General features: G+C 38.8%; 2 protein-coding genes across 7 annotated transcripts; one reads left to right on the top strand and one right to left on the bottom strand.

Annotated features, from left to right (window-relative positions):
* Positions 1 to 2,580: 2,580 nt before the first annotated feature.
* On the bottom strand, positions 2,581 to 8,415 carry rhebl1 (Ras homolog, mTORC1 binding like 1). Its single transcript, XM_068595314.1, has 8 exons — positions 8,028 to 8,415; positions 6,851 to 6,922; positions 6,673 to 6,740; positions 6,181 to 6,263; positions 5,728 to 5,784; positions 5,577 to 5,624; positions 4,812 to 4,893; positions 2,581 to 4,276 (listed from the first exon to the last, which is right to left on the bottom strand). Exons 1-8 carry the CDS (start codon positions 8,077 to 8,079, stop codon positions 4,184 to 4,186), a joined length of 555 nt encoding a protein of 184 aa, XP_068451415.1. The 5' UTR covers positions 8,080 to 8,415; the 3' UTR covers positions 2,581 to 4,183.
* Positions 8,416 to 10,042: 1,627 nt separating this feature from the next.
* LOC137796724 (zinc finger protein Eos-like) lies at positions 10,043 to 18,231 on the top strand. 6 transcript variants are annotated; one of them, XM_068594818.1, is made up of 8 exons: positions 10,043 to 10,173; positions 11,346 to 11,403; positions 11,504 to 11,608; positions 11,979 to 12,233; positions 12,469 to 12,636; positions 12,726 to 12,875; positions 13,180 to 13,311; positions 13,891 to 18,231. In XM_068594818.1, exons 2-8 carry the CDS (start codon positions 11,364 to 11,366, stop codon positions 14,769 to 14,771), a joined length of 1,731 nt encoding a protein of 576 aa, XP_068450919.1. In that variant the 5' UTR covers positions 10,043 to 10,173; positions 11,346 to 11,363; the 3' UTR covers positions 14,772 to 18,231. The 6 variants fall into 6 exon arrangements, with proteins under 6 accessions (XP_068450919.1, XP_068450920.1, XP_068450922.1 ...); XM_068594819.1 differs by lacking the exon at positions 10,043 to 10,173 and adding an exon at positions 10,402 to 10,624; XM_068594821.1 differs by lacking the exon at positions 10,043 to 10,173 and having other exon boundaries at positions 10,633 to 11,403; positions 13,891 to 14,022; positions 14,107 to 18,231.
* The last annotated feature ends 54 nt before the right edge of the window (positions 18,232 to 18,285 follow it).

Raw genomic sequence — 18,285 nt, forward strand, 5'->3', positions numbered from 1 at the left:
AACGTTTTTATCGGTTATTCTCCTTCTTCGTTGGGTTTTAACGGCAGCTTCCATCCATAGCGTTGCTCTACTGCCGCCTGCTGGAGTCCGGTACTCCGACAGTGTCCGGAATTTAGATACATGTGTAATCACACATTTGCAAAACACCAATTTTTTATAATTTAAGCTAAAATGAGAACACTGTTACTAGTATGCTTATTAGCTTTCTAAACATGTTCTTTTAAATACAGGTATCTTCTTTAGATGAGCTAACCTTACTTACTATAGATATTATTTACATTAATATTAGTACGATCAGAGTGCAGAGTAAAACTATATCGTTTTGCTTCTCTCATTTTGTGATTATACCATGAAGAGCGGCATAAGCCAAGACGCTGCTTCAATATGTTTTTTCAATGGTGCTAAAATTAACGCAGTATTTCATATTGTCTCTGTCCGTGGTGCTGAAACATTTACATGCAATGCGTATCATATAAATAAAAAAAATAAAAAACTTTAAAAAGTATATAAACTCAATTTTTTAGCCTTTTCAAAAAGTAATTTTGAACTTAAAACACGTCAAAAATATCTAATGTGGATACCCTGGACTATTTTAGGTTTTATGAGTTTTTTCACATTTTGTCCACAAGCTGACAATGTTTGTTCAGCAACAAAATAATGTGTTTATGGGGCATCACAGTTGTTATAAAAGCCCCTGTATTCAACTAAATATAATAAGAGTGTAACTTTTTAACCAAGCGAAATAAACAGCCATTTAATGGGAAAGACAACTTATTTTAATATGCATGAAATTAACACGTCAGTTAAGTTAAACGTCAACAAAAACACAAACAGAATATTTTTTTTCACCCCTTCACTACCCTACATAGACATATTACGATAAAGCACTCACAGGGACTCATTGTAAAAACAGACATGAACGTGTCGCTATGCAGGCGGTATGTGCATCCAGTCTGCTGTTAACTGACTCCATTCAACCAACAGGACAAGAGCAAGTAAACAACATCCTAACTTTTAGGAAAAATAGTATTGTTTATGAACTGTTATTTTGCATAACAATAAACGTAGACATAGAATAAAACAATCCAAATATTATGTAAAAAATAAACATATTACAATAATAGATTGCAATATTGGTGAAACAAAAAACAGATAACCGTACTTTAGAACAAGTATATATTATCAAATAAAAGTGCATTTTAATAACAAAATAAAAGATGTGTCAGTTAGTGGGTGTCCCGGGGTTTGTTGATGAACCCGACTGCAGCTGGAAAGAAACGGTTAGGCGGATGATACGTTGCAGTCTGTCCTTGTCCTCGGCAATGACTGCAGTGTACGAGGCACTGATGGAGGAGCAGAGGATGGACTCAACGATGGCAGTGAAGAAGCGCACCATCGTGGTCTTTGGCAGGTTGAACTTCTTTAGCTGCCTCAAGAAGAACAACCTCTGCTGAGCCTTCTTTATGATGGAGCTATTTGATGTCCTGGGTTAGGATGGAGCCCAGGAAGCAGGACGACTCCTCAGTGTTGACAGGGGAGTCACACAGCGGGAATCCACGATCATCTCCACTGTCTTTAGAGCTTGAACTGGGAACGTCTGGCAGAAGATCCTGTCCGACTAGTCTTCAACTCTCACCTCCGGAAGAACTTCTCAAACCTCCCGAGGGAGGCTGGGGACATGGAATCCGAGTGGACCATGTTCAAAGCCTCTATTGTGGACGCGGCCACTAAGAGTTGTGGTCGGAAGGTCATCGGTGCCTGTCGTGGCGGCAACCCATGGAGGACATCTGACAGCTCAGGAAGGGAAAGCAGGGCCTACCCCAGGCTGTTATCAGCGGGGGTGGGGAGCAGCCAACTCGGACGGGGAACATCATCAGGTGGTGGAAAACAGTGCCCATGGACTGGCAGACCTGGGTGTCCTGGGTTGCCATCTTCCAAAGTGGGAACCAGAGAGTGTTCTCAAACAATCAGGGTATCACACTACTCTAAGCTCATGAGTAAGCAGTAAAACCGGACTCTCTTGGTGAACAGGGAGAATAAATATTCTTCTAAATAGTTGGGTGTAATTAGAAATGTATTACCCCTCTGAGTTCCCCACACCGTATCTCCATTTGTCCAAAGTATCGAGTATCTAAATCCATTTCCATGCAGCCTCTCACCCATTGTTGCAATTTACTCTTTCTTCATTTGACTATTAGGTTGTGTCCAGCATTTCCAGATATATTACAACACACACACACTTCTGTACAGCTGTTTTGATAATTTATCTGTAATCATATTCCCTGAATTAATTTGAAATTGTGGAACGTAAACTCTTGTTCCTACGCGATCATTTTGAGCAATCAGTGAATGTCTATAATCAATTATACAAATAATTCTTTCTCTGGTATGCACCACAATTTAATGACTTAAGTCATTCATAAAATAACGCCCTTATTATGATGCCTTGTATGCACTTTAATAATGTGTGGAAGACCAATGGGAAGTTATTGTCGTACATCAGCATATACAACAATACTGTGGGTGATCTTGCTTTTTGTAAATATTAACTACCTGAATAACTTAGCCAAAATCAGCACATCAAATGAGTAACAGATTTATTTATATACAAAACTGTTTACAGCAAGATTTCTGAATTAACATCGACCCACAAGGGCATATTGGTGTTCAGGTGCACACCACCTGCACCATGGTATCAAGTGAACAGAAGAAAAAGAAAAAAACTTTAAAAGCACCGTGGGTCATGTAGGGAAGCAGATAAGGGAGTTTGAGGAACTTTAAGGCATCAGACACAGCATCACCAGCTTCTGTTTAACCATCATCATCATCATCGTCAATCAACTACTTAATCAGCAAAGCATGTGATACAAAGTTACAATTATCCACTACAGGTACAACATGAGGATTCTGAGGGAAAATCCACACGGTGTCACATCTTTGTAAGGCTACAGGATCTAAAAAAATAAATAAAAAAAAAGTCATGAAGGATCTTAAGCTTCTGACAGTGGTCATGAAAGTCCACAATATTCTGGACAGCATGCCTTCCTGGCTTGGTTTTATCAAGCCTGCATAAACAATCAGATCAAAGCCATGAGTTCAAAGATTGCTAATCTAACTCTGTATCCTCCAGCCACTTCTTGGGCAGTGTTCAAATGCAATTTCAAAAAATTGCAACTCAACAATGTTCATATTTATAACGCACTTTTAAGAATATACTCAGGATATTGAAGGAAGAGCAAACCAGCACCACTCAAAATATAACCAATAGTATCAAACCTTTTTTCTAAGACTATTTTTATTGTATAAAAAGGCCATAACTGGTAAATATCAAAGATCTAGTTCAAACTATACTAAATTTCTCTGATGGTTGTCCATAAGATAACGTCCTTAATACAGTCGATAAGGATAAACTTAACTGTAGAAACAGAGGATTAGTCTAATCTTCTTAGCAGAAGAGCTTAAAATGCGAGTTGTTACAAATAGATTTCTCCATCGTGAAGATGCAGCTCAGAAGTTCATTGGGGAAAGATACCTGAAGAGAAGTTGATGAAAATTACAGTGAGAAGAACTGTGAAACCAGTAAATTGTGTGTGTGAAATCTCATGCCAGGGTATTCCAAGGAAATCCACCATTTAGGAGAGAGACTGACATTTTAACATCACATTTAAAGCAATGTGAACTTTGACTCTCCATCATATGAAATAATACCGGTTCTTAATAAGATTAACCAGCCCGAATGTACATTAACTCAACTTCTTAAAGAGTCTCCAACATCCCATTTACTAGTTATTAACATAATATGTTGACAAAAAAAAGAAAAAGAAAAGAATTGGGACCAATATGTTTGGCAATAATGTGTTTTCTGATCAGTTGGTTGAAAAATTCAGATTTTACCAAAATATAGATAACGTTTCAATATTTGAAGATAGTGTTCACCGACTGTGCTTCTTTGTCTAAAACAAAGATGAATCTTGCTCTTATAAACTTCTGGCCTTTGGTTACAATTAGTGGGATAGTTTATCAACTGGCCAGGCAGTTGACTTGCTATGCAAATCAATAAGATATCACATTTGAGCAGAAAAGTTCCACTGCGGTGTCTTGGTGTCGGTGAGATCACGATTGGCAAGCTGGTGAAGTTGTGGCTCCTGTCTTCAGCAAATGAGCCTTCTGATGTCCTGTACTTTTACATCAGAGCACACTTCTTCTCCTCTGGGGGTGCATTTCCATCAGCTTTCTCCATCTCCAAAATGATCCGCTTGAAAACCTCCACAGCAGTCTGCATTTCAAGAATATCGTCATCAGAGTGTGACCGTGTCAGAATGAATATGAGGACTGAAGGATGAGTTGGAATTCATAACGTTTCAGTTAGCTCATGCTTTTATCCAAAGCGACTTACAATAAGTGCATTCAAATATGACTACAAACTCAGAATAACAAAAATCCAGATAGTACAATTTCTTCAATAATGTTCAAATACAAAGTGCTATAAGTAAATGCCATTTAAGTGCTACTTTCTTTATTCAAAGTATAGTAAAAAAAGATGTGTTTTTAGTTTGCGACAGAAGACGTAGAGACTTTCTGCTTTCCTGATGTAAACGAGGAGCTCATTCCACCTTGAGGAGCCGGGACAGCAAATAGTTGTGACTTTGTTAAGTGTTTAGCTCGCAGTGACAAAGCTACAAGCCGATTGGCAGAACCCGAGCAAAGTGAACAGGCTGGGGTGTACGGTTTGACCATGATGTAGATTGGACCCAATCTGTTCGCAGCACGGTACACAAGTACCGATGTTTTATTCAAAGAGACATCATTACCTCATTCTCCTTAGCTGAGGACTCCATGAATGCAGCACCCCAGGAATCGGCAAGTTTCTTTCCCTCCTCTGGCTTGATAACCCTGGGGGGAAAAATTAAACAAAACTTCACTTTCAGAAAACACCTTTTATATTACAGTAGTCCCTTGTTTATCGCGGGGATCCGTTCCAAAAATAACCCGCGATAAACGAAATCCGCAAAGTAGTCAGCTTTATTTTTTTACCGTTATTGTACATGTTTTAAGGCCGTAAAACCCCTTAAAACACACCTTTATACACTTTTCTCAGACAGGCATTAACATTTTCTCTCTTATTGAAACACTCTCAAAGTTTCGCGGATTTAAAAAAATAAGCCCAAACATGTTTGACAAATTTCCTTTTAATGATCAATCTACGAGGTCCTCTGACTTTTTATCCGGACGTATTACAGGAGACACTGCACGGAGGAGACTGATTGACAAGGTGTACAGTACAGTCCCTTAGCTTAATGAGGGCGCAGAACACAATGCGCGTTCATACTGTACTGTTAAAAAAATTATTTAAAAAAATCCGCGAAACAGCCAGTCCATGAAAGGTGAACCGCGTTATAGCGAGGGACGACTGTATATTTGGCTACACACGCAATACATTGTTGGTTTGGACACTAAGAAAAATTATCACTGGGCTTATCATTTACACACATCATTAAAAGTGTCTTTATTGTTGTATTCTCAGTGAGGTTTTTTGTTGTTTAAATTGTGGTTTTTATTTCAATAATATTGATTACCTTTCCATGTGGAGATCTTTTTTGTTTCCGACAAGAACAGTTGGGACCCTATAAATAAAAGGGAAAAAAATGGCTGGATGAAAACAAAATTACTTGCACAAAAAAATAATGCAATTCAACCATTGAATTTTAAGGATCCAACAAAACTTACTGAATCTTTCCAACCATGTCTAGCAGCTTGTCATGTAGAATCTGAACAACTTCAAAACTGAACAAAGACAAACACAGCTGTGAGAAAGGCAGTCAGTAAGCAACTCTAACCTGGATGTTACTAAATATTCTAATACAAAGATAGTTTAAAGAACCCTTCACTTTGAAGTATTTTGTTCGAGCAATGGGCAAACAAGCCCACAATGAAGTTGAATATAACCCCAAAACTAAAACCTATTTATTTGGCATTAGAAATTAAACTGATGGTATAAGTACACAACAGGCACCCTTGTACATTTATGTAGTTTAGGATTTTTGCATTATGAATGGGAAGACTAGTTAGCTAGCATCAATTGTAAAACATATAATGTTGTTCAATATAGTGTTTTAAGACTTTTTAACAGCATATGAATCATTCATACATACGTCAAAACACAACCATACACTTACTTACCTCTTATTGGAAGTCACTGCATAGACAAGGACATAACCATGGATGTCCATTGAGTGGGATTGGTGAAAAATTGAGTACTCATCCTACAAACCGAAGGGAGACATCTTATTGGGTATGACGATTACCAAACACGACACACAATAAAATGGAATCAGACATATAAGACTATCGCCTCTAGAATAATCATTCAATCAAAATAGACTTGACAGTCGCATCAAGATTACACGCCATTATTCCGGCTCAAGTTAGCACAGTGACAGCTAAGTAGTATGGGCGGTGAGGCATGGTTGATAAAGCTGACTTGCCACATTAACTGTCCAAGTAATGCTAAATAGTCTCCATCATGTCTTGCTTCACGCTACAAACCAATGATTTAACCCGGAGTTAAATATGAGGATTTAACAGATCAGTTCAAATGCTATGATGTGTTGATTTAAAAACCATAGGTTTAGCGGTTGTATTAGGTATGGTGGTAGGAAATGAACAACTTACCTGTCCAGCTGTATCCACCAGTTGAAGATTAAAGTCTTGACTATTCACGTTGACCAGTTTGTTGAAGGCTGGGGAGAGTGATCAACTCGTTTAATGAAACATTTCTTTTCTACATTATGCAAAAACCAGTGTGATGTTTTATGCTGCAGTATCTTATAAACAATCTAATCAAACATACTGTTTTCGATGGTGGGGTCATACGAGTCAACAAACTGTCCTTCCACAAACTGTATCGTAAGAGATGACTTTCCTGTGCAGGGAAAAGAAACAAAACATAGTTGTTTGACTACCATTCTGTAATACTTCTCTACATCAGTGGTACTTAAATGGTACCCTGGTGGTACCTGAAGGCACTCCAAGGGATTCCAAAAATATATTTAAAATTACCAACCATTTAAATATCATTTGAAAACAGTTATTTAATAAATATGCATTGAAATGTAAGTGTGAGTTCATCAACTGAATTGTATATATTCTATCGTAAATCATCAAAGTGGGTGACAGATTCAATTATGTGAGGTGATCAGGATTTTCAGCTATACTGCTCTGGTAAAGCTTTTGCTCTTACTACGTAAAGCACATACTAGCAGAGCTGTAGTATTTAGATAGGGTGACACAACATGATAATGCTGTGGTGGACGGAAATCTGTGAGCTTTCAAATTATGTGACGCTCGAGGATGAACTAGACAATACAGACCAAAAGGATCGACACACTCACAGGTGAAGAGACAGTACTCTTCAGACACACTAAAGTTTCTTGCAACATAGCTGTGAATATCCTTGATCAGTTGAGCATCTCGGGGTCACATACTTCTTCAAATTGATCAAAATGTGTGACCTTAATATGCTCCGGAGGCACGGTTTAAAGGTGATGCTACAATCAGAGTAAATTGTGTGATAAGTATATTACAACCGTAATGGCAATACAGACACATTCAATACAGTTAACACAGAATGTGATGGCTGATATCATTTGGGCATAGTAAGGACATTTTAAAACATTAACATCTTGGTTGGGGATCGAATATGGTTACAAGCTTTTCTTAAAACATGGTGGACTACAAGTTTCGACCCACACCGATGGGCTCTGTAGCAGGACGTCACCGCTAAATGTGTTTTCACATAACACGTTACCACCAACTTAACGATAGTACCAGATGGCTTAAGCAACACAACACGATAATTGATGTCCGTGTAATTCATCAAGCAGACGTGGCACAAAGGAATATAAACACTGGCGAGACAAAGTTGCTTCTGTGAGTCAGAGAAACCGATGAGGAAAACAAAGCCAGGACGTTAGCTCGTTAGCTAGCTAACCAACATTAGCTGTGCACGAGCTCGTGTGTTTACTCACCTACAGATCTGTAACCTATCACGGCAATCTTTCGATGTTTCGGTTGAGGCATTTTGGTGAATGTTGTATTCAAAATGTGTTAATATTAAAGAACGCCGCCTACTTTGACTATCTAAGCAAACTTTTATCGCCACATTCGTCTCACATCACGTGACAACAACAAACTTTTCCGAGCTGCCGCTCGAGGTCTCTGCTGGGCCTCGAGCTGGAAGTTCAGAGTTTAAGTACAACTTGTATTTATCAAAAAAAATGTCTCTTTCTGTATCTGGTATTGTAAACGATATCGATCGATGGTTTGGAATTCTGAAATTGAGGTCCCAGCTGTAATTGGAAAGGGAGAAGAAAAAACGCTCGCTCTACGCGGTTACGATTTGCAAGTCAAACTGACGGAAACTGTCATTGTGTAAGCACACCGTCGTAAAACCAGCGAATACGTCATAACTGACATGGACGCGCATTGTGGGCAAGTTGTACAGCAGAGGTCACTCTTTATGCGTCCCAGCGAGTTTCTGTATGCCAGCATTTTTAGACTTTTCCTGAATGACCTTCAGGTCACAATCAGCAGGGATTTGTTTTAGAGTCATTCATATTAACAAGTCTGGGTTTCAACTGATTCAAGGACGTTTGTAAATGTAACGTGATGATAATAACATAGATATTCAATAACAGCATCATCTGAACACATTGTGATCACAGAAAGATGATCTGAGAAGATACTGTGATTGGTGTATAAGAAGTTAAACAGCTTAATGTCTTCTGTCTACTGTCATCTGACCTGTCATCTAACCGGAAGACTGATGTTCACAAAAACGATACTGTTGTATATGTTTACGTCATTCTAGTTTCCTATTGTGCGTTGGCGCAGTAGGAAAATACAATATTTATTTATTTATCATTATTTGGCACAAAAGGAAAATATAATTATTAAAAGAAAAATCATTGTTGGTGATGAAAGTTAAATAGCAAGAGGAGCATGCTTATTTGTTAACACAATTTTGCATGAAAATACCATGGATGCGTAATTGTGTTCGTTCTAGACTTGGAACCATATGAAAAGGAGTTTCCTTTATTCAAGTAATTAAATAAGCCCGAAGCAAAACATGTATCAGTAATATACATTCACCTAGCTCTTGTTTATGAAATATAGAGTACTTCGTTTAAATCAGAGTATGTGGTATTGGCCTGTACGCTCAACTTAATCCTTTAAACTGTCTCTAGTGGCCTCTCGAAACACAAATATAATGTAATGGATGTCTTAACCAGGCAACATTGGGGGTAAATGTATCTTAACTATTATATTGTATTAACTTGTCTTTTTTTTAAGCAACTGCCCTGCTGGTATATTTACAATTTTAGAATGTTCAACATTATCTGACTAAAGAGCTTTAATTGTTTGGGGTATTGTTTAAAACACCCTAGACTGTTGAAAACTCTTGAGTAGCAAAAATGTGTTGACTTATTCTTTGATCAGCCATTTTCAGACTTATGTAATACTTTAATAAATTGTTCAACAAGGTTCTTGCACAACTGGCTTTTGTAAAGATAAAATAAAACTATAAAACTAGTTTGACTCTACATGTCAATGATACCAATCCCTACTTTTAACTTAACACTGCTTTGTTCTGAACATAAAACAAAACTCAGTTCAAACATGCTGGAGTGGACAGATAGCGATGGCTGTTGAGTTCCTCTTCTGTGGCCCAGGATATAACACATAGGGAGGAAAGTTAAGCTTTCAGACAATACAAAATTGCAGTGACGTATTTGCAAAATACTCACAAATTGTGTGTGTACAACTACATACGGTAGTTCATGGAGTCATTTGATTAAAAACTTTGAAACTGTGACCAGAAACAAATGTTGTCTACTGCAGCTTTAAGCACAGCTGCACTGTCTTAATTAAAACACAACAACGTCATTATTTATTATATTGTGTATGTGTGCAACGTTACGAGCTGAATACACGTAAATCAATGTTAGATTTGGTACAGATTAGTGGGCCATGTAGCGTTAATATGGTTCACTGCTGTTGGTTAACCGGAAATTGTTTGGAGCTGGAGGTAAACGCTGCCGGGAGATGCTGCCGTCATAAACAGGCAGATGAAAATACAGAATACCATAACTGAAACGGCCCTGACAGGGAGAGGTAATGCAACAGTCACTGGGATAACTAGACAACTTAAAAAGTACTTTTTCACAGTTGACTACCTCTGCTGTGTTGCGTTGTCAACGTCAGCGCCTGGCTTCAGGTAGAGCGAGCTAGCGAGCTAACCGCTAGCTGGCTAGTCATAGCACCAGGGAGGGGGTGGGTGTCATAGCAACCGTTTAAGAAACACTGAGTGGCGGCTAGCTAGCTTAGACAGTTCAGGCTAACGTCCGTTTGTTGTGCTAGCGATAAACAAGACGTCGCAGAGACTTGAATGTCCAATTTAGTGTCAGTCAGTCAATTGATGTCAGAAGTCAGCGTCATCTGTATTGCGCCATTTGCCATGTTACTGAGCTGTTACTTTGCGCCATGGTTTTTAGTTCACACAAGCTGTCGAGGATGACAGACTGGTGTGTTGTTGCAGTGTTGAGTTTGGCTAACTTGGCTAACGGTAATTTCCATCACATACAGTGAGCTAACGTTAGCCACCGAGGCCGACCTGTGAACTTAGGTTACCTCAATGCCACCGTTATGTAAAGGACAAAGTAAACAGGTTTTCTCTCAAAATATATACTCTGATTTGTGCAAGATGAGCCTCACGTTAGGTCAGCTTGGTTTAACATCAAGTTACTTTTTCGATGTTTTCATGGGTCAACCTGACGTTAAATGAAACCGAGTCAATCAGCTGATCCATGGCCGCTCATGTTCGAGCTGGTGCTTACTTAGCTAGTTAGTCATTGACGCCTGAATATGTTCTTGTATGATTCATTAACTGACGTCAGCTAACACTAATTTTCAACACATGTATTGTTAGCGTCAGGGGCATGTGTTACAGTTAACATGGTTGCAGTTCAGAATGTATGGTAGTTAGCTCGTGGTTTTAGCTTCTTTTTTTAGGTAGATGAAGGTGTTTGATATAACATTTTCGTATTCTTATCCTGAACCCCTTTGAATTATGCCTCAAGCAATTCCAATTTAACATGACGTGCAACATTGGTTTTCATTTTATAATGTAGTCTTCAATTGGACCTCTACCTGTAACTATTGTAGCTATGTTTCACTGTTGTAATAATGGGGGTTGACGTGATGTTTTGTTGTTTTTGAGTAAATTGGTGCCTGAATAAATGTGTAAAAGAGATCATTCATAACATCTTACATAACTGTCATTTCAGTATTCAGCTTGAACTAGTATGGATGTTGATGACTGCAATGGGCAGTCTCGCTTATCAGGTAGGAATTGTTTTTCTTTTTCTTTTACAGACATACCTTCCTATAGTAGTTGACATGTTGTTTAAATGACATCCTGCTTTTGTTTTCTTTTTGGTTGCAGTTAGTAGAGACTCTTCAATGGAAAGAGAGTTTTCTGGGGCCCTTGGAGGTCCAACAGTGAGCACCCCAAACAGCAAGAATGCTTCCCCTAGTCGCTCCCTCAGTGGTCAGTGAAAAAACAAGTGAATCCAACAAAACAGAATGTTACGTTAATGGTTAAAAAAAATCCTAAAATCGTAATTATTCCTGAAAGTAATTTCGGTTTTAGCACCCAGTATATTATGGGACATATAATAACATATTCTCTTACTGTGATATGTCAAATGTTGTGCACACATATACAGCCATTTTTATAATTAATGAATTATTCAGATTTCCCTTAATACATCTAATTGTATGCATGTTAGACATTACTATTGTTTATAAATAAAATGTAAGACTGTGCACACTCTGGTGTCTCTTTCTCTTAAGTCTGACAACTGGTTGACAAATAATAAAATGTAGGGCCTTCTTTATCTTTGCTTGTGTCTCTGTAGCCAACTCCATTAAAGTGGAGCTGTACAGTGATGAAGACCCAGGTCGTAGTACTGAAGATGAAAAAGGGGAGCGGGTAGAGGATGAAGGTCCAGACCAGGGATCTGAGGCTGTCGGAGGCTACAGGGAGCTCTCCAACCCTGAAACCTTGCAAGCTGGCGCAACCAGACTGCCAAATGGAAAGCTTAAGTGTGACATCTGTGGAATGATCTGCATCGGGCCTAATGTCCTCATGGTGCACAAACGCAGCCATACAGGTGACTGATCAGTTGACTCAAGAACTGAACATGTTGACTGTGCAGAGTTGAACCCTGGCCATTAATCAAGACTGAGTGGCAAAAAAAAGCTGTTCTGACGATGGATACTATGTTTAATGCCTTGGTGCACTGCCATTGAATTAGAGTGAAATAACAAGAACATACTTGGCCCAATGCACCAGAAACTATAGATTTAATCAAACATGTTGGGTTGACAGGTTTGATCTATCCTCAGGTGAGCGACCATTCCAGTGTAATCAGTGTGGCGCCTCCTTTACTCAAAAGGGTAACCTGCTCCGCCACATCAAGCTGCACTCAGGGGAGAAGCCCTTTAAATGTCCCTTTTGCAGCTATGCCTGTCGAAGACGAGATGCGCTTACTGGCCACCTTCGCACGCATGCAGGTAGGAACACTTCAATCCTGACTGATTTTCTTCTTATAATAGTGTACAGTAATGTGACAATAATAATGCATCCTCCCACTTGTCTGCAGTGTCCTCTCCAACTGTAGGGAAGCCATATAAGTGCAGTTACTGTGGTCGGAGTTACAAGCAGCAGAGCACCCTGGAGGAGCATCGTGAGCGCTGCCACAGCTATTTACAGAGTCTGGAGTCACATCAGCCCTCCGGTGTACAGAATCCAGGTACAGTTTCTTGACATTCATGGAGGTGACATGTCAGAAGAGCAACATTTTCTCAGATAAGACAATATCTAAAACATGATTGTATGGTGTTGTAAATATCAGTCTCCAAAGGGATTTGGAGTGGCATCTAGTGTAGAAATCTAGTCTACCTCATTAGTAAGGTAATCCATACGACCCCTCACTTAGTTTCTCTTCTGTCCAAACGTTAAAAACTAGCACAAAACTTAAACATTTGGGATAAATGCTGTCTGGGTAAAAATAAAACCCCCAAAATAACATTACAATTTGTTTGTACTCTGTGCAGGAGAGGAGATGAGAGAGCTAGAGTTTTTACCAGATTCTCTACTGCAACCCACCTCAGACAAGATGGCATTTATCGATCGACTCGCCAACAGCATCACGAAACGCAAGAGATCCACACCACAAAAATTTGTAGGTGAGCAATTGATCTCAGTGTGGGCAAGTTGAGGAAACTGAAAGCAGATTTAATTGGTTAAATTGGACACCACATACATAGTACTACTGATCTTTTTGTGCCAGATGTAACCAAAGGGTTTCTCATTTTTTCTGTATCTAAGCTGTGTGATTGGCTGTAGATTCAAACCAAATGTCAAAGTGAATAAGGGAATTTTGGTGCTTTGTTTTGAGGTTTATTAATTGCAGTTACACACAGCTGGTGTAGAACAGCTGTGGTCTAACAGTGAAACAGTGGTGATAAAACCTTATCGTCATAAACCTTATTAAACACAAAAGCACCGTAACTCAAATGCTTTTTCGGTGTATTGACTCCAGTCCCGCAACCTGTGAGGAGGAACAGGATTTTCCTGTAATAAAAATGAAATAAATACAAATTTAGATTTTGAATTTGAACTCATTCATCATAACCTCCAAACATTAGATCCAAATAACTTTGCAGGCTGGTAAATTACCTGGGCAATTTGCCTCCGTATTTATTTATTTTTTCATTCCAGACTTCCATAATACAGTATCATACGATCGTGTTTTTTTATTGCAGGACAGAAGCACATACATCTCAACCTTGCAGATGCACCTTATGAGCTCAACGCTGGTTTGGATAAAGATGGGGAGATGCCCGCAGGTGAACTGGAAACCCCGCACTTTACTGGTCTGGGAGAAGAATATGCAGGTGTGGCAGGAAATGGAGGGGGAGGGGTATCAGACACAATGAGGCCTCTACAACTTCCAACCTCTCACCCTTCATCTTTATCAGAACTCAGGCCAATGCACAGCTCCGTTCACATGTCTACCGCTCTAGGCCCAAGGATGGATTGCTCGGGGACTGGTCTGGGAGCCGCGGGTTTTGGGGGGAGGGAGGCAGCAGAGGGTCATGAAGATCTGCCTGCAAGCCGGAGTCATGCACCCTCACCAAACAACGGTTGCCAGGACTCTACGGATACAGAAAGCATGCCAGATGAGCTTTGCAACAGTGCAGCTCTGACTCCGACCCTGCAGAGTAACAACGGCCACCATCTTCAACACTCCAACAACCATCATCCAGCACCTCCTCCTGTTGCACACCACCGGAGTCAGAACAGACACAATCCTAGCCACGCCAAAGATATGGAGGTGAAAAGAGAAGGAGGAGGCCACTCTGTCCTACGGCCCCCTGGCATTGCGCCAACTCCAAGCTCACCTCCAGCGGCCTCTTCCACCTCTCGGGAGTCGTTTCGGGTTGTCGATGGGGAGGGGCGAGCTGTGCGCTCTTTTCGTTGTGAGCACTGTCGTGTGCTTTTCCTGGATCATGTCATGTATACCATCCACATGGGCTGCCACGGTTTTCGCCAGCCTTTTGAGTGTAACATCTGTGGCCACCGCAGCCAGGACCGCTATGAATTTTCTTCACACATTGTCCGTGGTGAGCACATCCTTGACTGAGGAGGAAGGGTGGTCAACTTGCTCAACCTAGAGCTGTTGATACACTGACACAAGGACCCGGCTGAGTTTGGTCTGCACACAAGTTATTGAAGACACTGATCACATAAGAGAATTATGAATATTTAAAACTGGGACTGGTACAGTAAGCATGTACCAGCTTTACTGGTGAGCTCATGTGTGTTTTATAATATTACAATAGGATTCCTTGTTATCTTTTTTAATTCACCTTTAACAATTAATCAATTGTAAATGCACTTTTAATTCAGTGTATTATATAGTAGATGAAAAGCCAATGCACTTTTTCAATCTGCAGATGTGCCTTGCTCCAAAATTCAGGATTCAAATCCGATGCACAAATTACCGTAGACAAACCTGACTTTTGTCCGTAACCTGAAAACTGTCCCTACTTGTGCACTTTAACAGAGATAACATAAAATACAATAATAGAAGTTTATAGGCTCACCTACAATGAAATCTGTATTTTACCTACTTGTTCTAAAAGCACTTATTCAATGAAATGATTCCCGAACAAATGTTATGTTCTGCAAAAGTTTTTCACAATGTGGTTGCATTCTGTAATAGATTGCTTTTTATAATGAGAAGTGAAGTGCAGACCAAACTCAAAAACCAGGTCCAAGACGAACAGATGTTTGAGGGGTTGTTGGTGAGCTATAAATGCACTCTTGTTTTTAAAAGGTGTGTGCGTGTTCGTGTGCGTGCGTGACAGAGGATTAGTGTAAAAGGGTGCATGTGACAGACCCTTTTGTTTTATGGAAGCAAATTGAATAAGTGGAGAATGAATGCCTTTGTGTGAATGCCATGAGTCACTGTGTATGAAATGTTTGTTTTTCTTTTCTATGACTGCTTTTGTTGCACTGATCCCTGCCAGAATATTATGATTATATTAAACTATTTTATGGAAGACATTAATGACCTGAACATATCTCTTAAAATGTGAGAAAAACTGATGGAATGTTTTTTTCAAACGGAGATGAATACAAATGTCACTGCCACAATTTCAGAGATTACTAAAGAGTTAAAGGTCAATTGATATTTTCCGTCTTGTAACTACATCAAAACTGCAAACCAACTAATCTATTTCTTCTTAAATTATTTTGTGTTATCTCATTGTATTGTGCCTTTCTTCACCATGATCACACCTTGTTGGCCAGACTGGGGGACATGACCTATCAACTGTCGTCTCTTGAATCGGATCATTGTAGAGATGTTAGAGATCATGAGTTTGGAAATAGTTGACTTACTCAAAGGGTTTTTTAGACAGTCTATGGCTTCTAGCTTTGCACAATATTTATATTCTCCTACTCCTCAAAAGTTGGGTTGATTTTCATGTGTTGACAAAGAATACTTCTGCTAATTTATCAAAGACTAAATGTGCATGGCATTTGGCGCATGCTGCTATAACATAAGTGAGTGGTTTACTGCTGTCTTCACAGGTTAAATCCCAAAAAACATTTTATTTTACATTACTTTTTTTAAAATTATATCCTGTTGTGGTTATATGGTGCAGAAATTAAATGTGTGAAGAGAAATGTGTCAGTTATGAGAACACCGTCAGCCCTTGATTCTGTCCTTACCAGTTTACAAGTTAAAACATTATATATGGTTGTTGTAGAAACTTTACATTGGACCTTAAGGACATTGAGTTGTACTGTTAACCAGAAAAATGTGTAACATCTAGATTACAGAATTATGCACAAAAATCAACATTTAAATCGTGTTGTTGAACAAGACATTGGTAGATGATCTCCCTTGTAAATAACCACAAAAGTAGGTTTGGGACAAACGTTTAGATCAAAAGGGGTCAAGTCATCAGCTGACTTAAGCCCATTAATATTTGGGATAAGATTTTCCTTGAGTTTAACATAACTGGCAATTTGCAGCATCATGAAATTTTGCTTTTCAGAAGTCTTGCAGGCTTGACAGAAACCACTGAACCAGCTTTAAATGGATATTTATGGTCATGGTTCTGTCATAATCTCAGTCCTGTATGGAGTCGCACATTTGTAAGTGGTCTAAATGCCAAGAAGTTCTGACATTGTCTTTATTTAGAGAAAAAAAAAGTACTTATTAAAACATTAGTTTTAGATCGCCATGAGTGATTTGTATAGTGCCAAATAATGGTTCCCCCATGGCTGAACCAAAGAACCACTACTTTCTACTGTTGAGCACTTTTTCCTGTTATTGGTAAAATAAATGAGTTCAAGATATTTGTACATACAGTATGAATTAGGAAGAAGATGCAAAGAAATATTGTCTCTTTTCCTTGCGGTCAGTAACACTTTATAAATGCTAAGTTTTTTTCCCCAGGAGCTATCGCCACAATTGTGCAGGAAAACATTAAAAAAAAAATAATTGGGGTTTCCCTTTCAAATTATTTTTTTTAATCCCAACTGACTTGTTTTAAGAATTTATTCAAGTTGCTCTTTAAGTGGAGCTGCATTTGTTTTGATTGGTTAAAAAGCTAGATTTTAAGAGAGAAAGTATCTAAAAGACAACGTGGCTATTTTCTCACCAGTACATAAAAGTTGCTTCATTATATAAATAAAACTATCTTGCCTTAATACAATAGACTGTTAAATCATGTCAAAAGATTGCAATGTAGATTCCTGCAACTTAAGTCTATGAAACATTGACAGTGTGACTTTAAATGATTCAACACCAACAATGTCATTGCAAATCAATCAAATGTCATGAGTTTGCGAGAATAGAAAAGCTTTGAGCAATCCTATTAAATCGTACTTCACTGTGTATATTGTGATTTAGGCGACCACTGGTATTTACACAATGGTGACGATTGTCCTGTTGGGGACTTCTTTGTAGTAAACTTTACTATTGTGCCTTTGGCCAGGGGTCTTTTCTGCATTGTTTTCTCGTTGAAATACTCACATTTTAAGTCTAACTCTCCAATAGAAAATGTGCGCTGGCCCCGGTTGTTATAAAGGGCATCACAATTATTATTAGAGTATAATTAATACCACAAGTGAATGACCTTGGCCAGAAACGTGTCAACTTTACACCCCATTGACCATCAAAACAAAATGATTTTGGTGATTTAGTTTCCCAAGAGCCAAAGAACTAGGTGGAATCTGCCAAACTTTCTGCAGACGCCATTTTAACAAATACTGTACAAAAAGAGTTGATTACCTGGCTCCCCTGCTGAATTTGTATTTTAGTTTGGGTGTAAATTGTTTTGTATTCTTATGTGCAACATCTAACCGTATTGTGATTTTAAGCTTGATGCATGCAATACCAATGCTGTTTGTTTAACCAACCCCTAACCAACCCCTTTTAGATACAAGGACAACCAAATAAACAGTCTTCATTTTAATAGTATAATTCAGAAAGTTCTACTTTTGTGGTATTTTGTGTTTAAATATTTATGTTGCACCATTTGTCCCCTCAATTTATTAACTTTGTTAACCTTCCCAACCTGTAAATGGACGGCTTTTTTAATGCATCATGATATAATTATGCATTTGCATAATTTGATCTT

This window comes from Clinocottus analis, unplaced genomic scaffold (genome assembly GCF_023055335.1).
Source record: "Clinocottus analis isolate CAN_PGR_092001 unplaced genomic scaffold, fCliAna1.0.p SCAF_3, whole genome shotgun sequence".
Lineage (NCBI taxonomy): Eukaryota > Metazoa > Chordata > Actinopteri > Perciformes > Cottidae > Clinocottus > Clinocottus analis.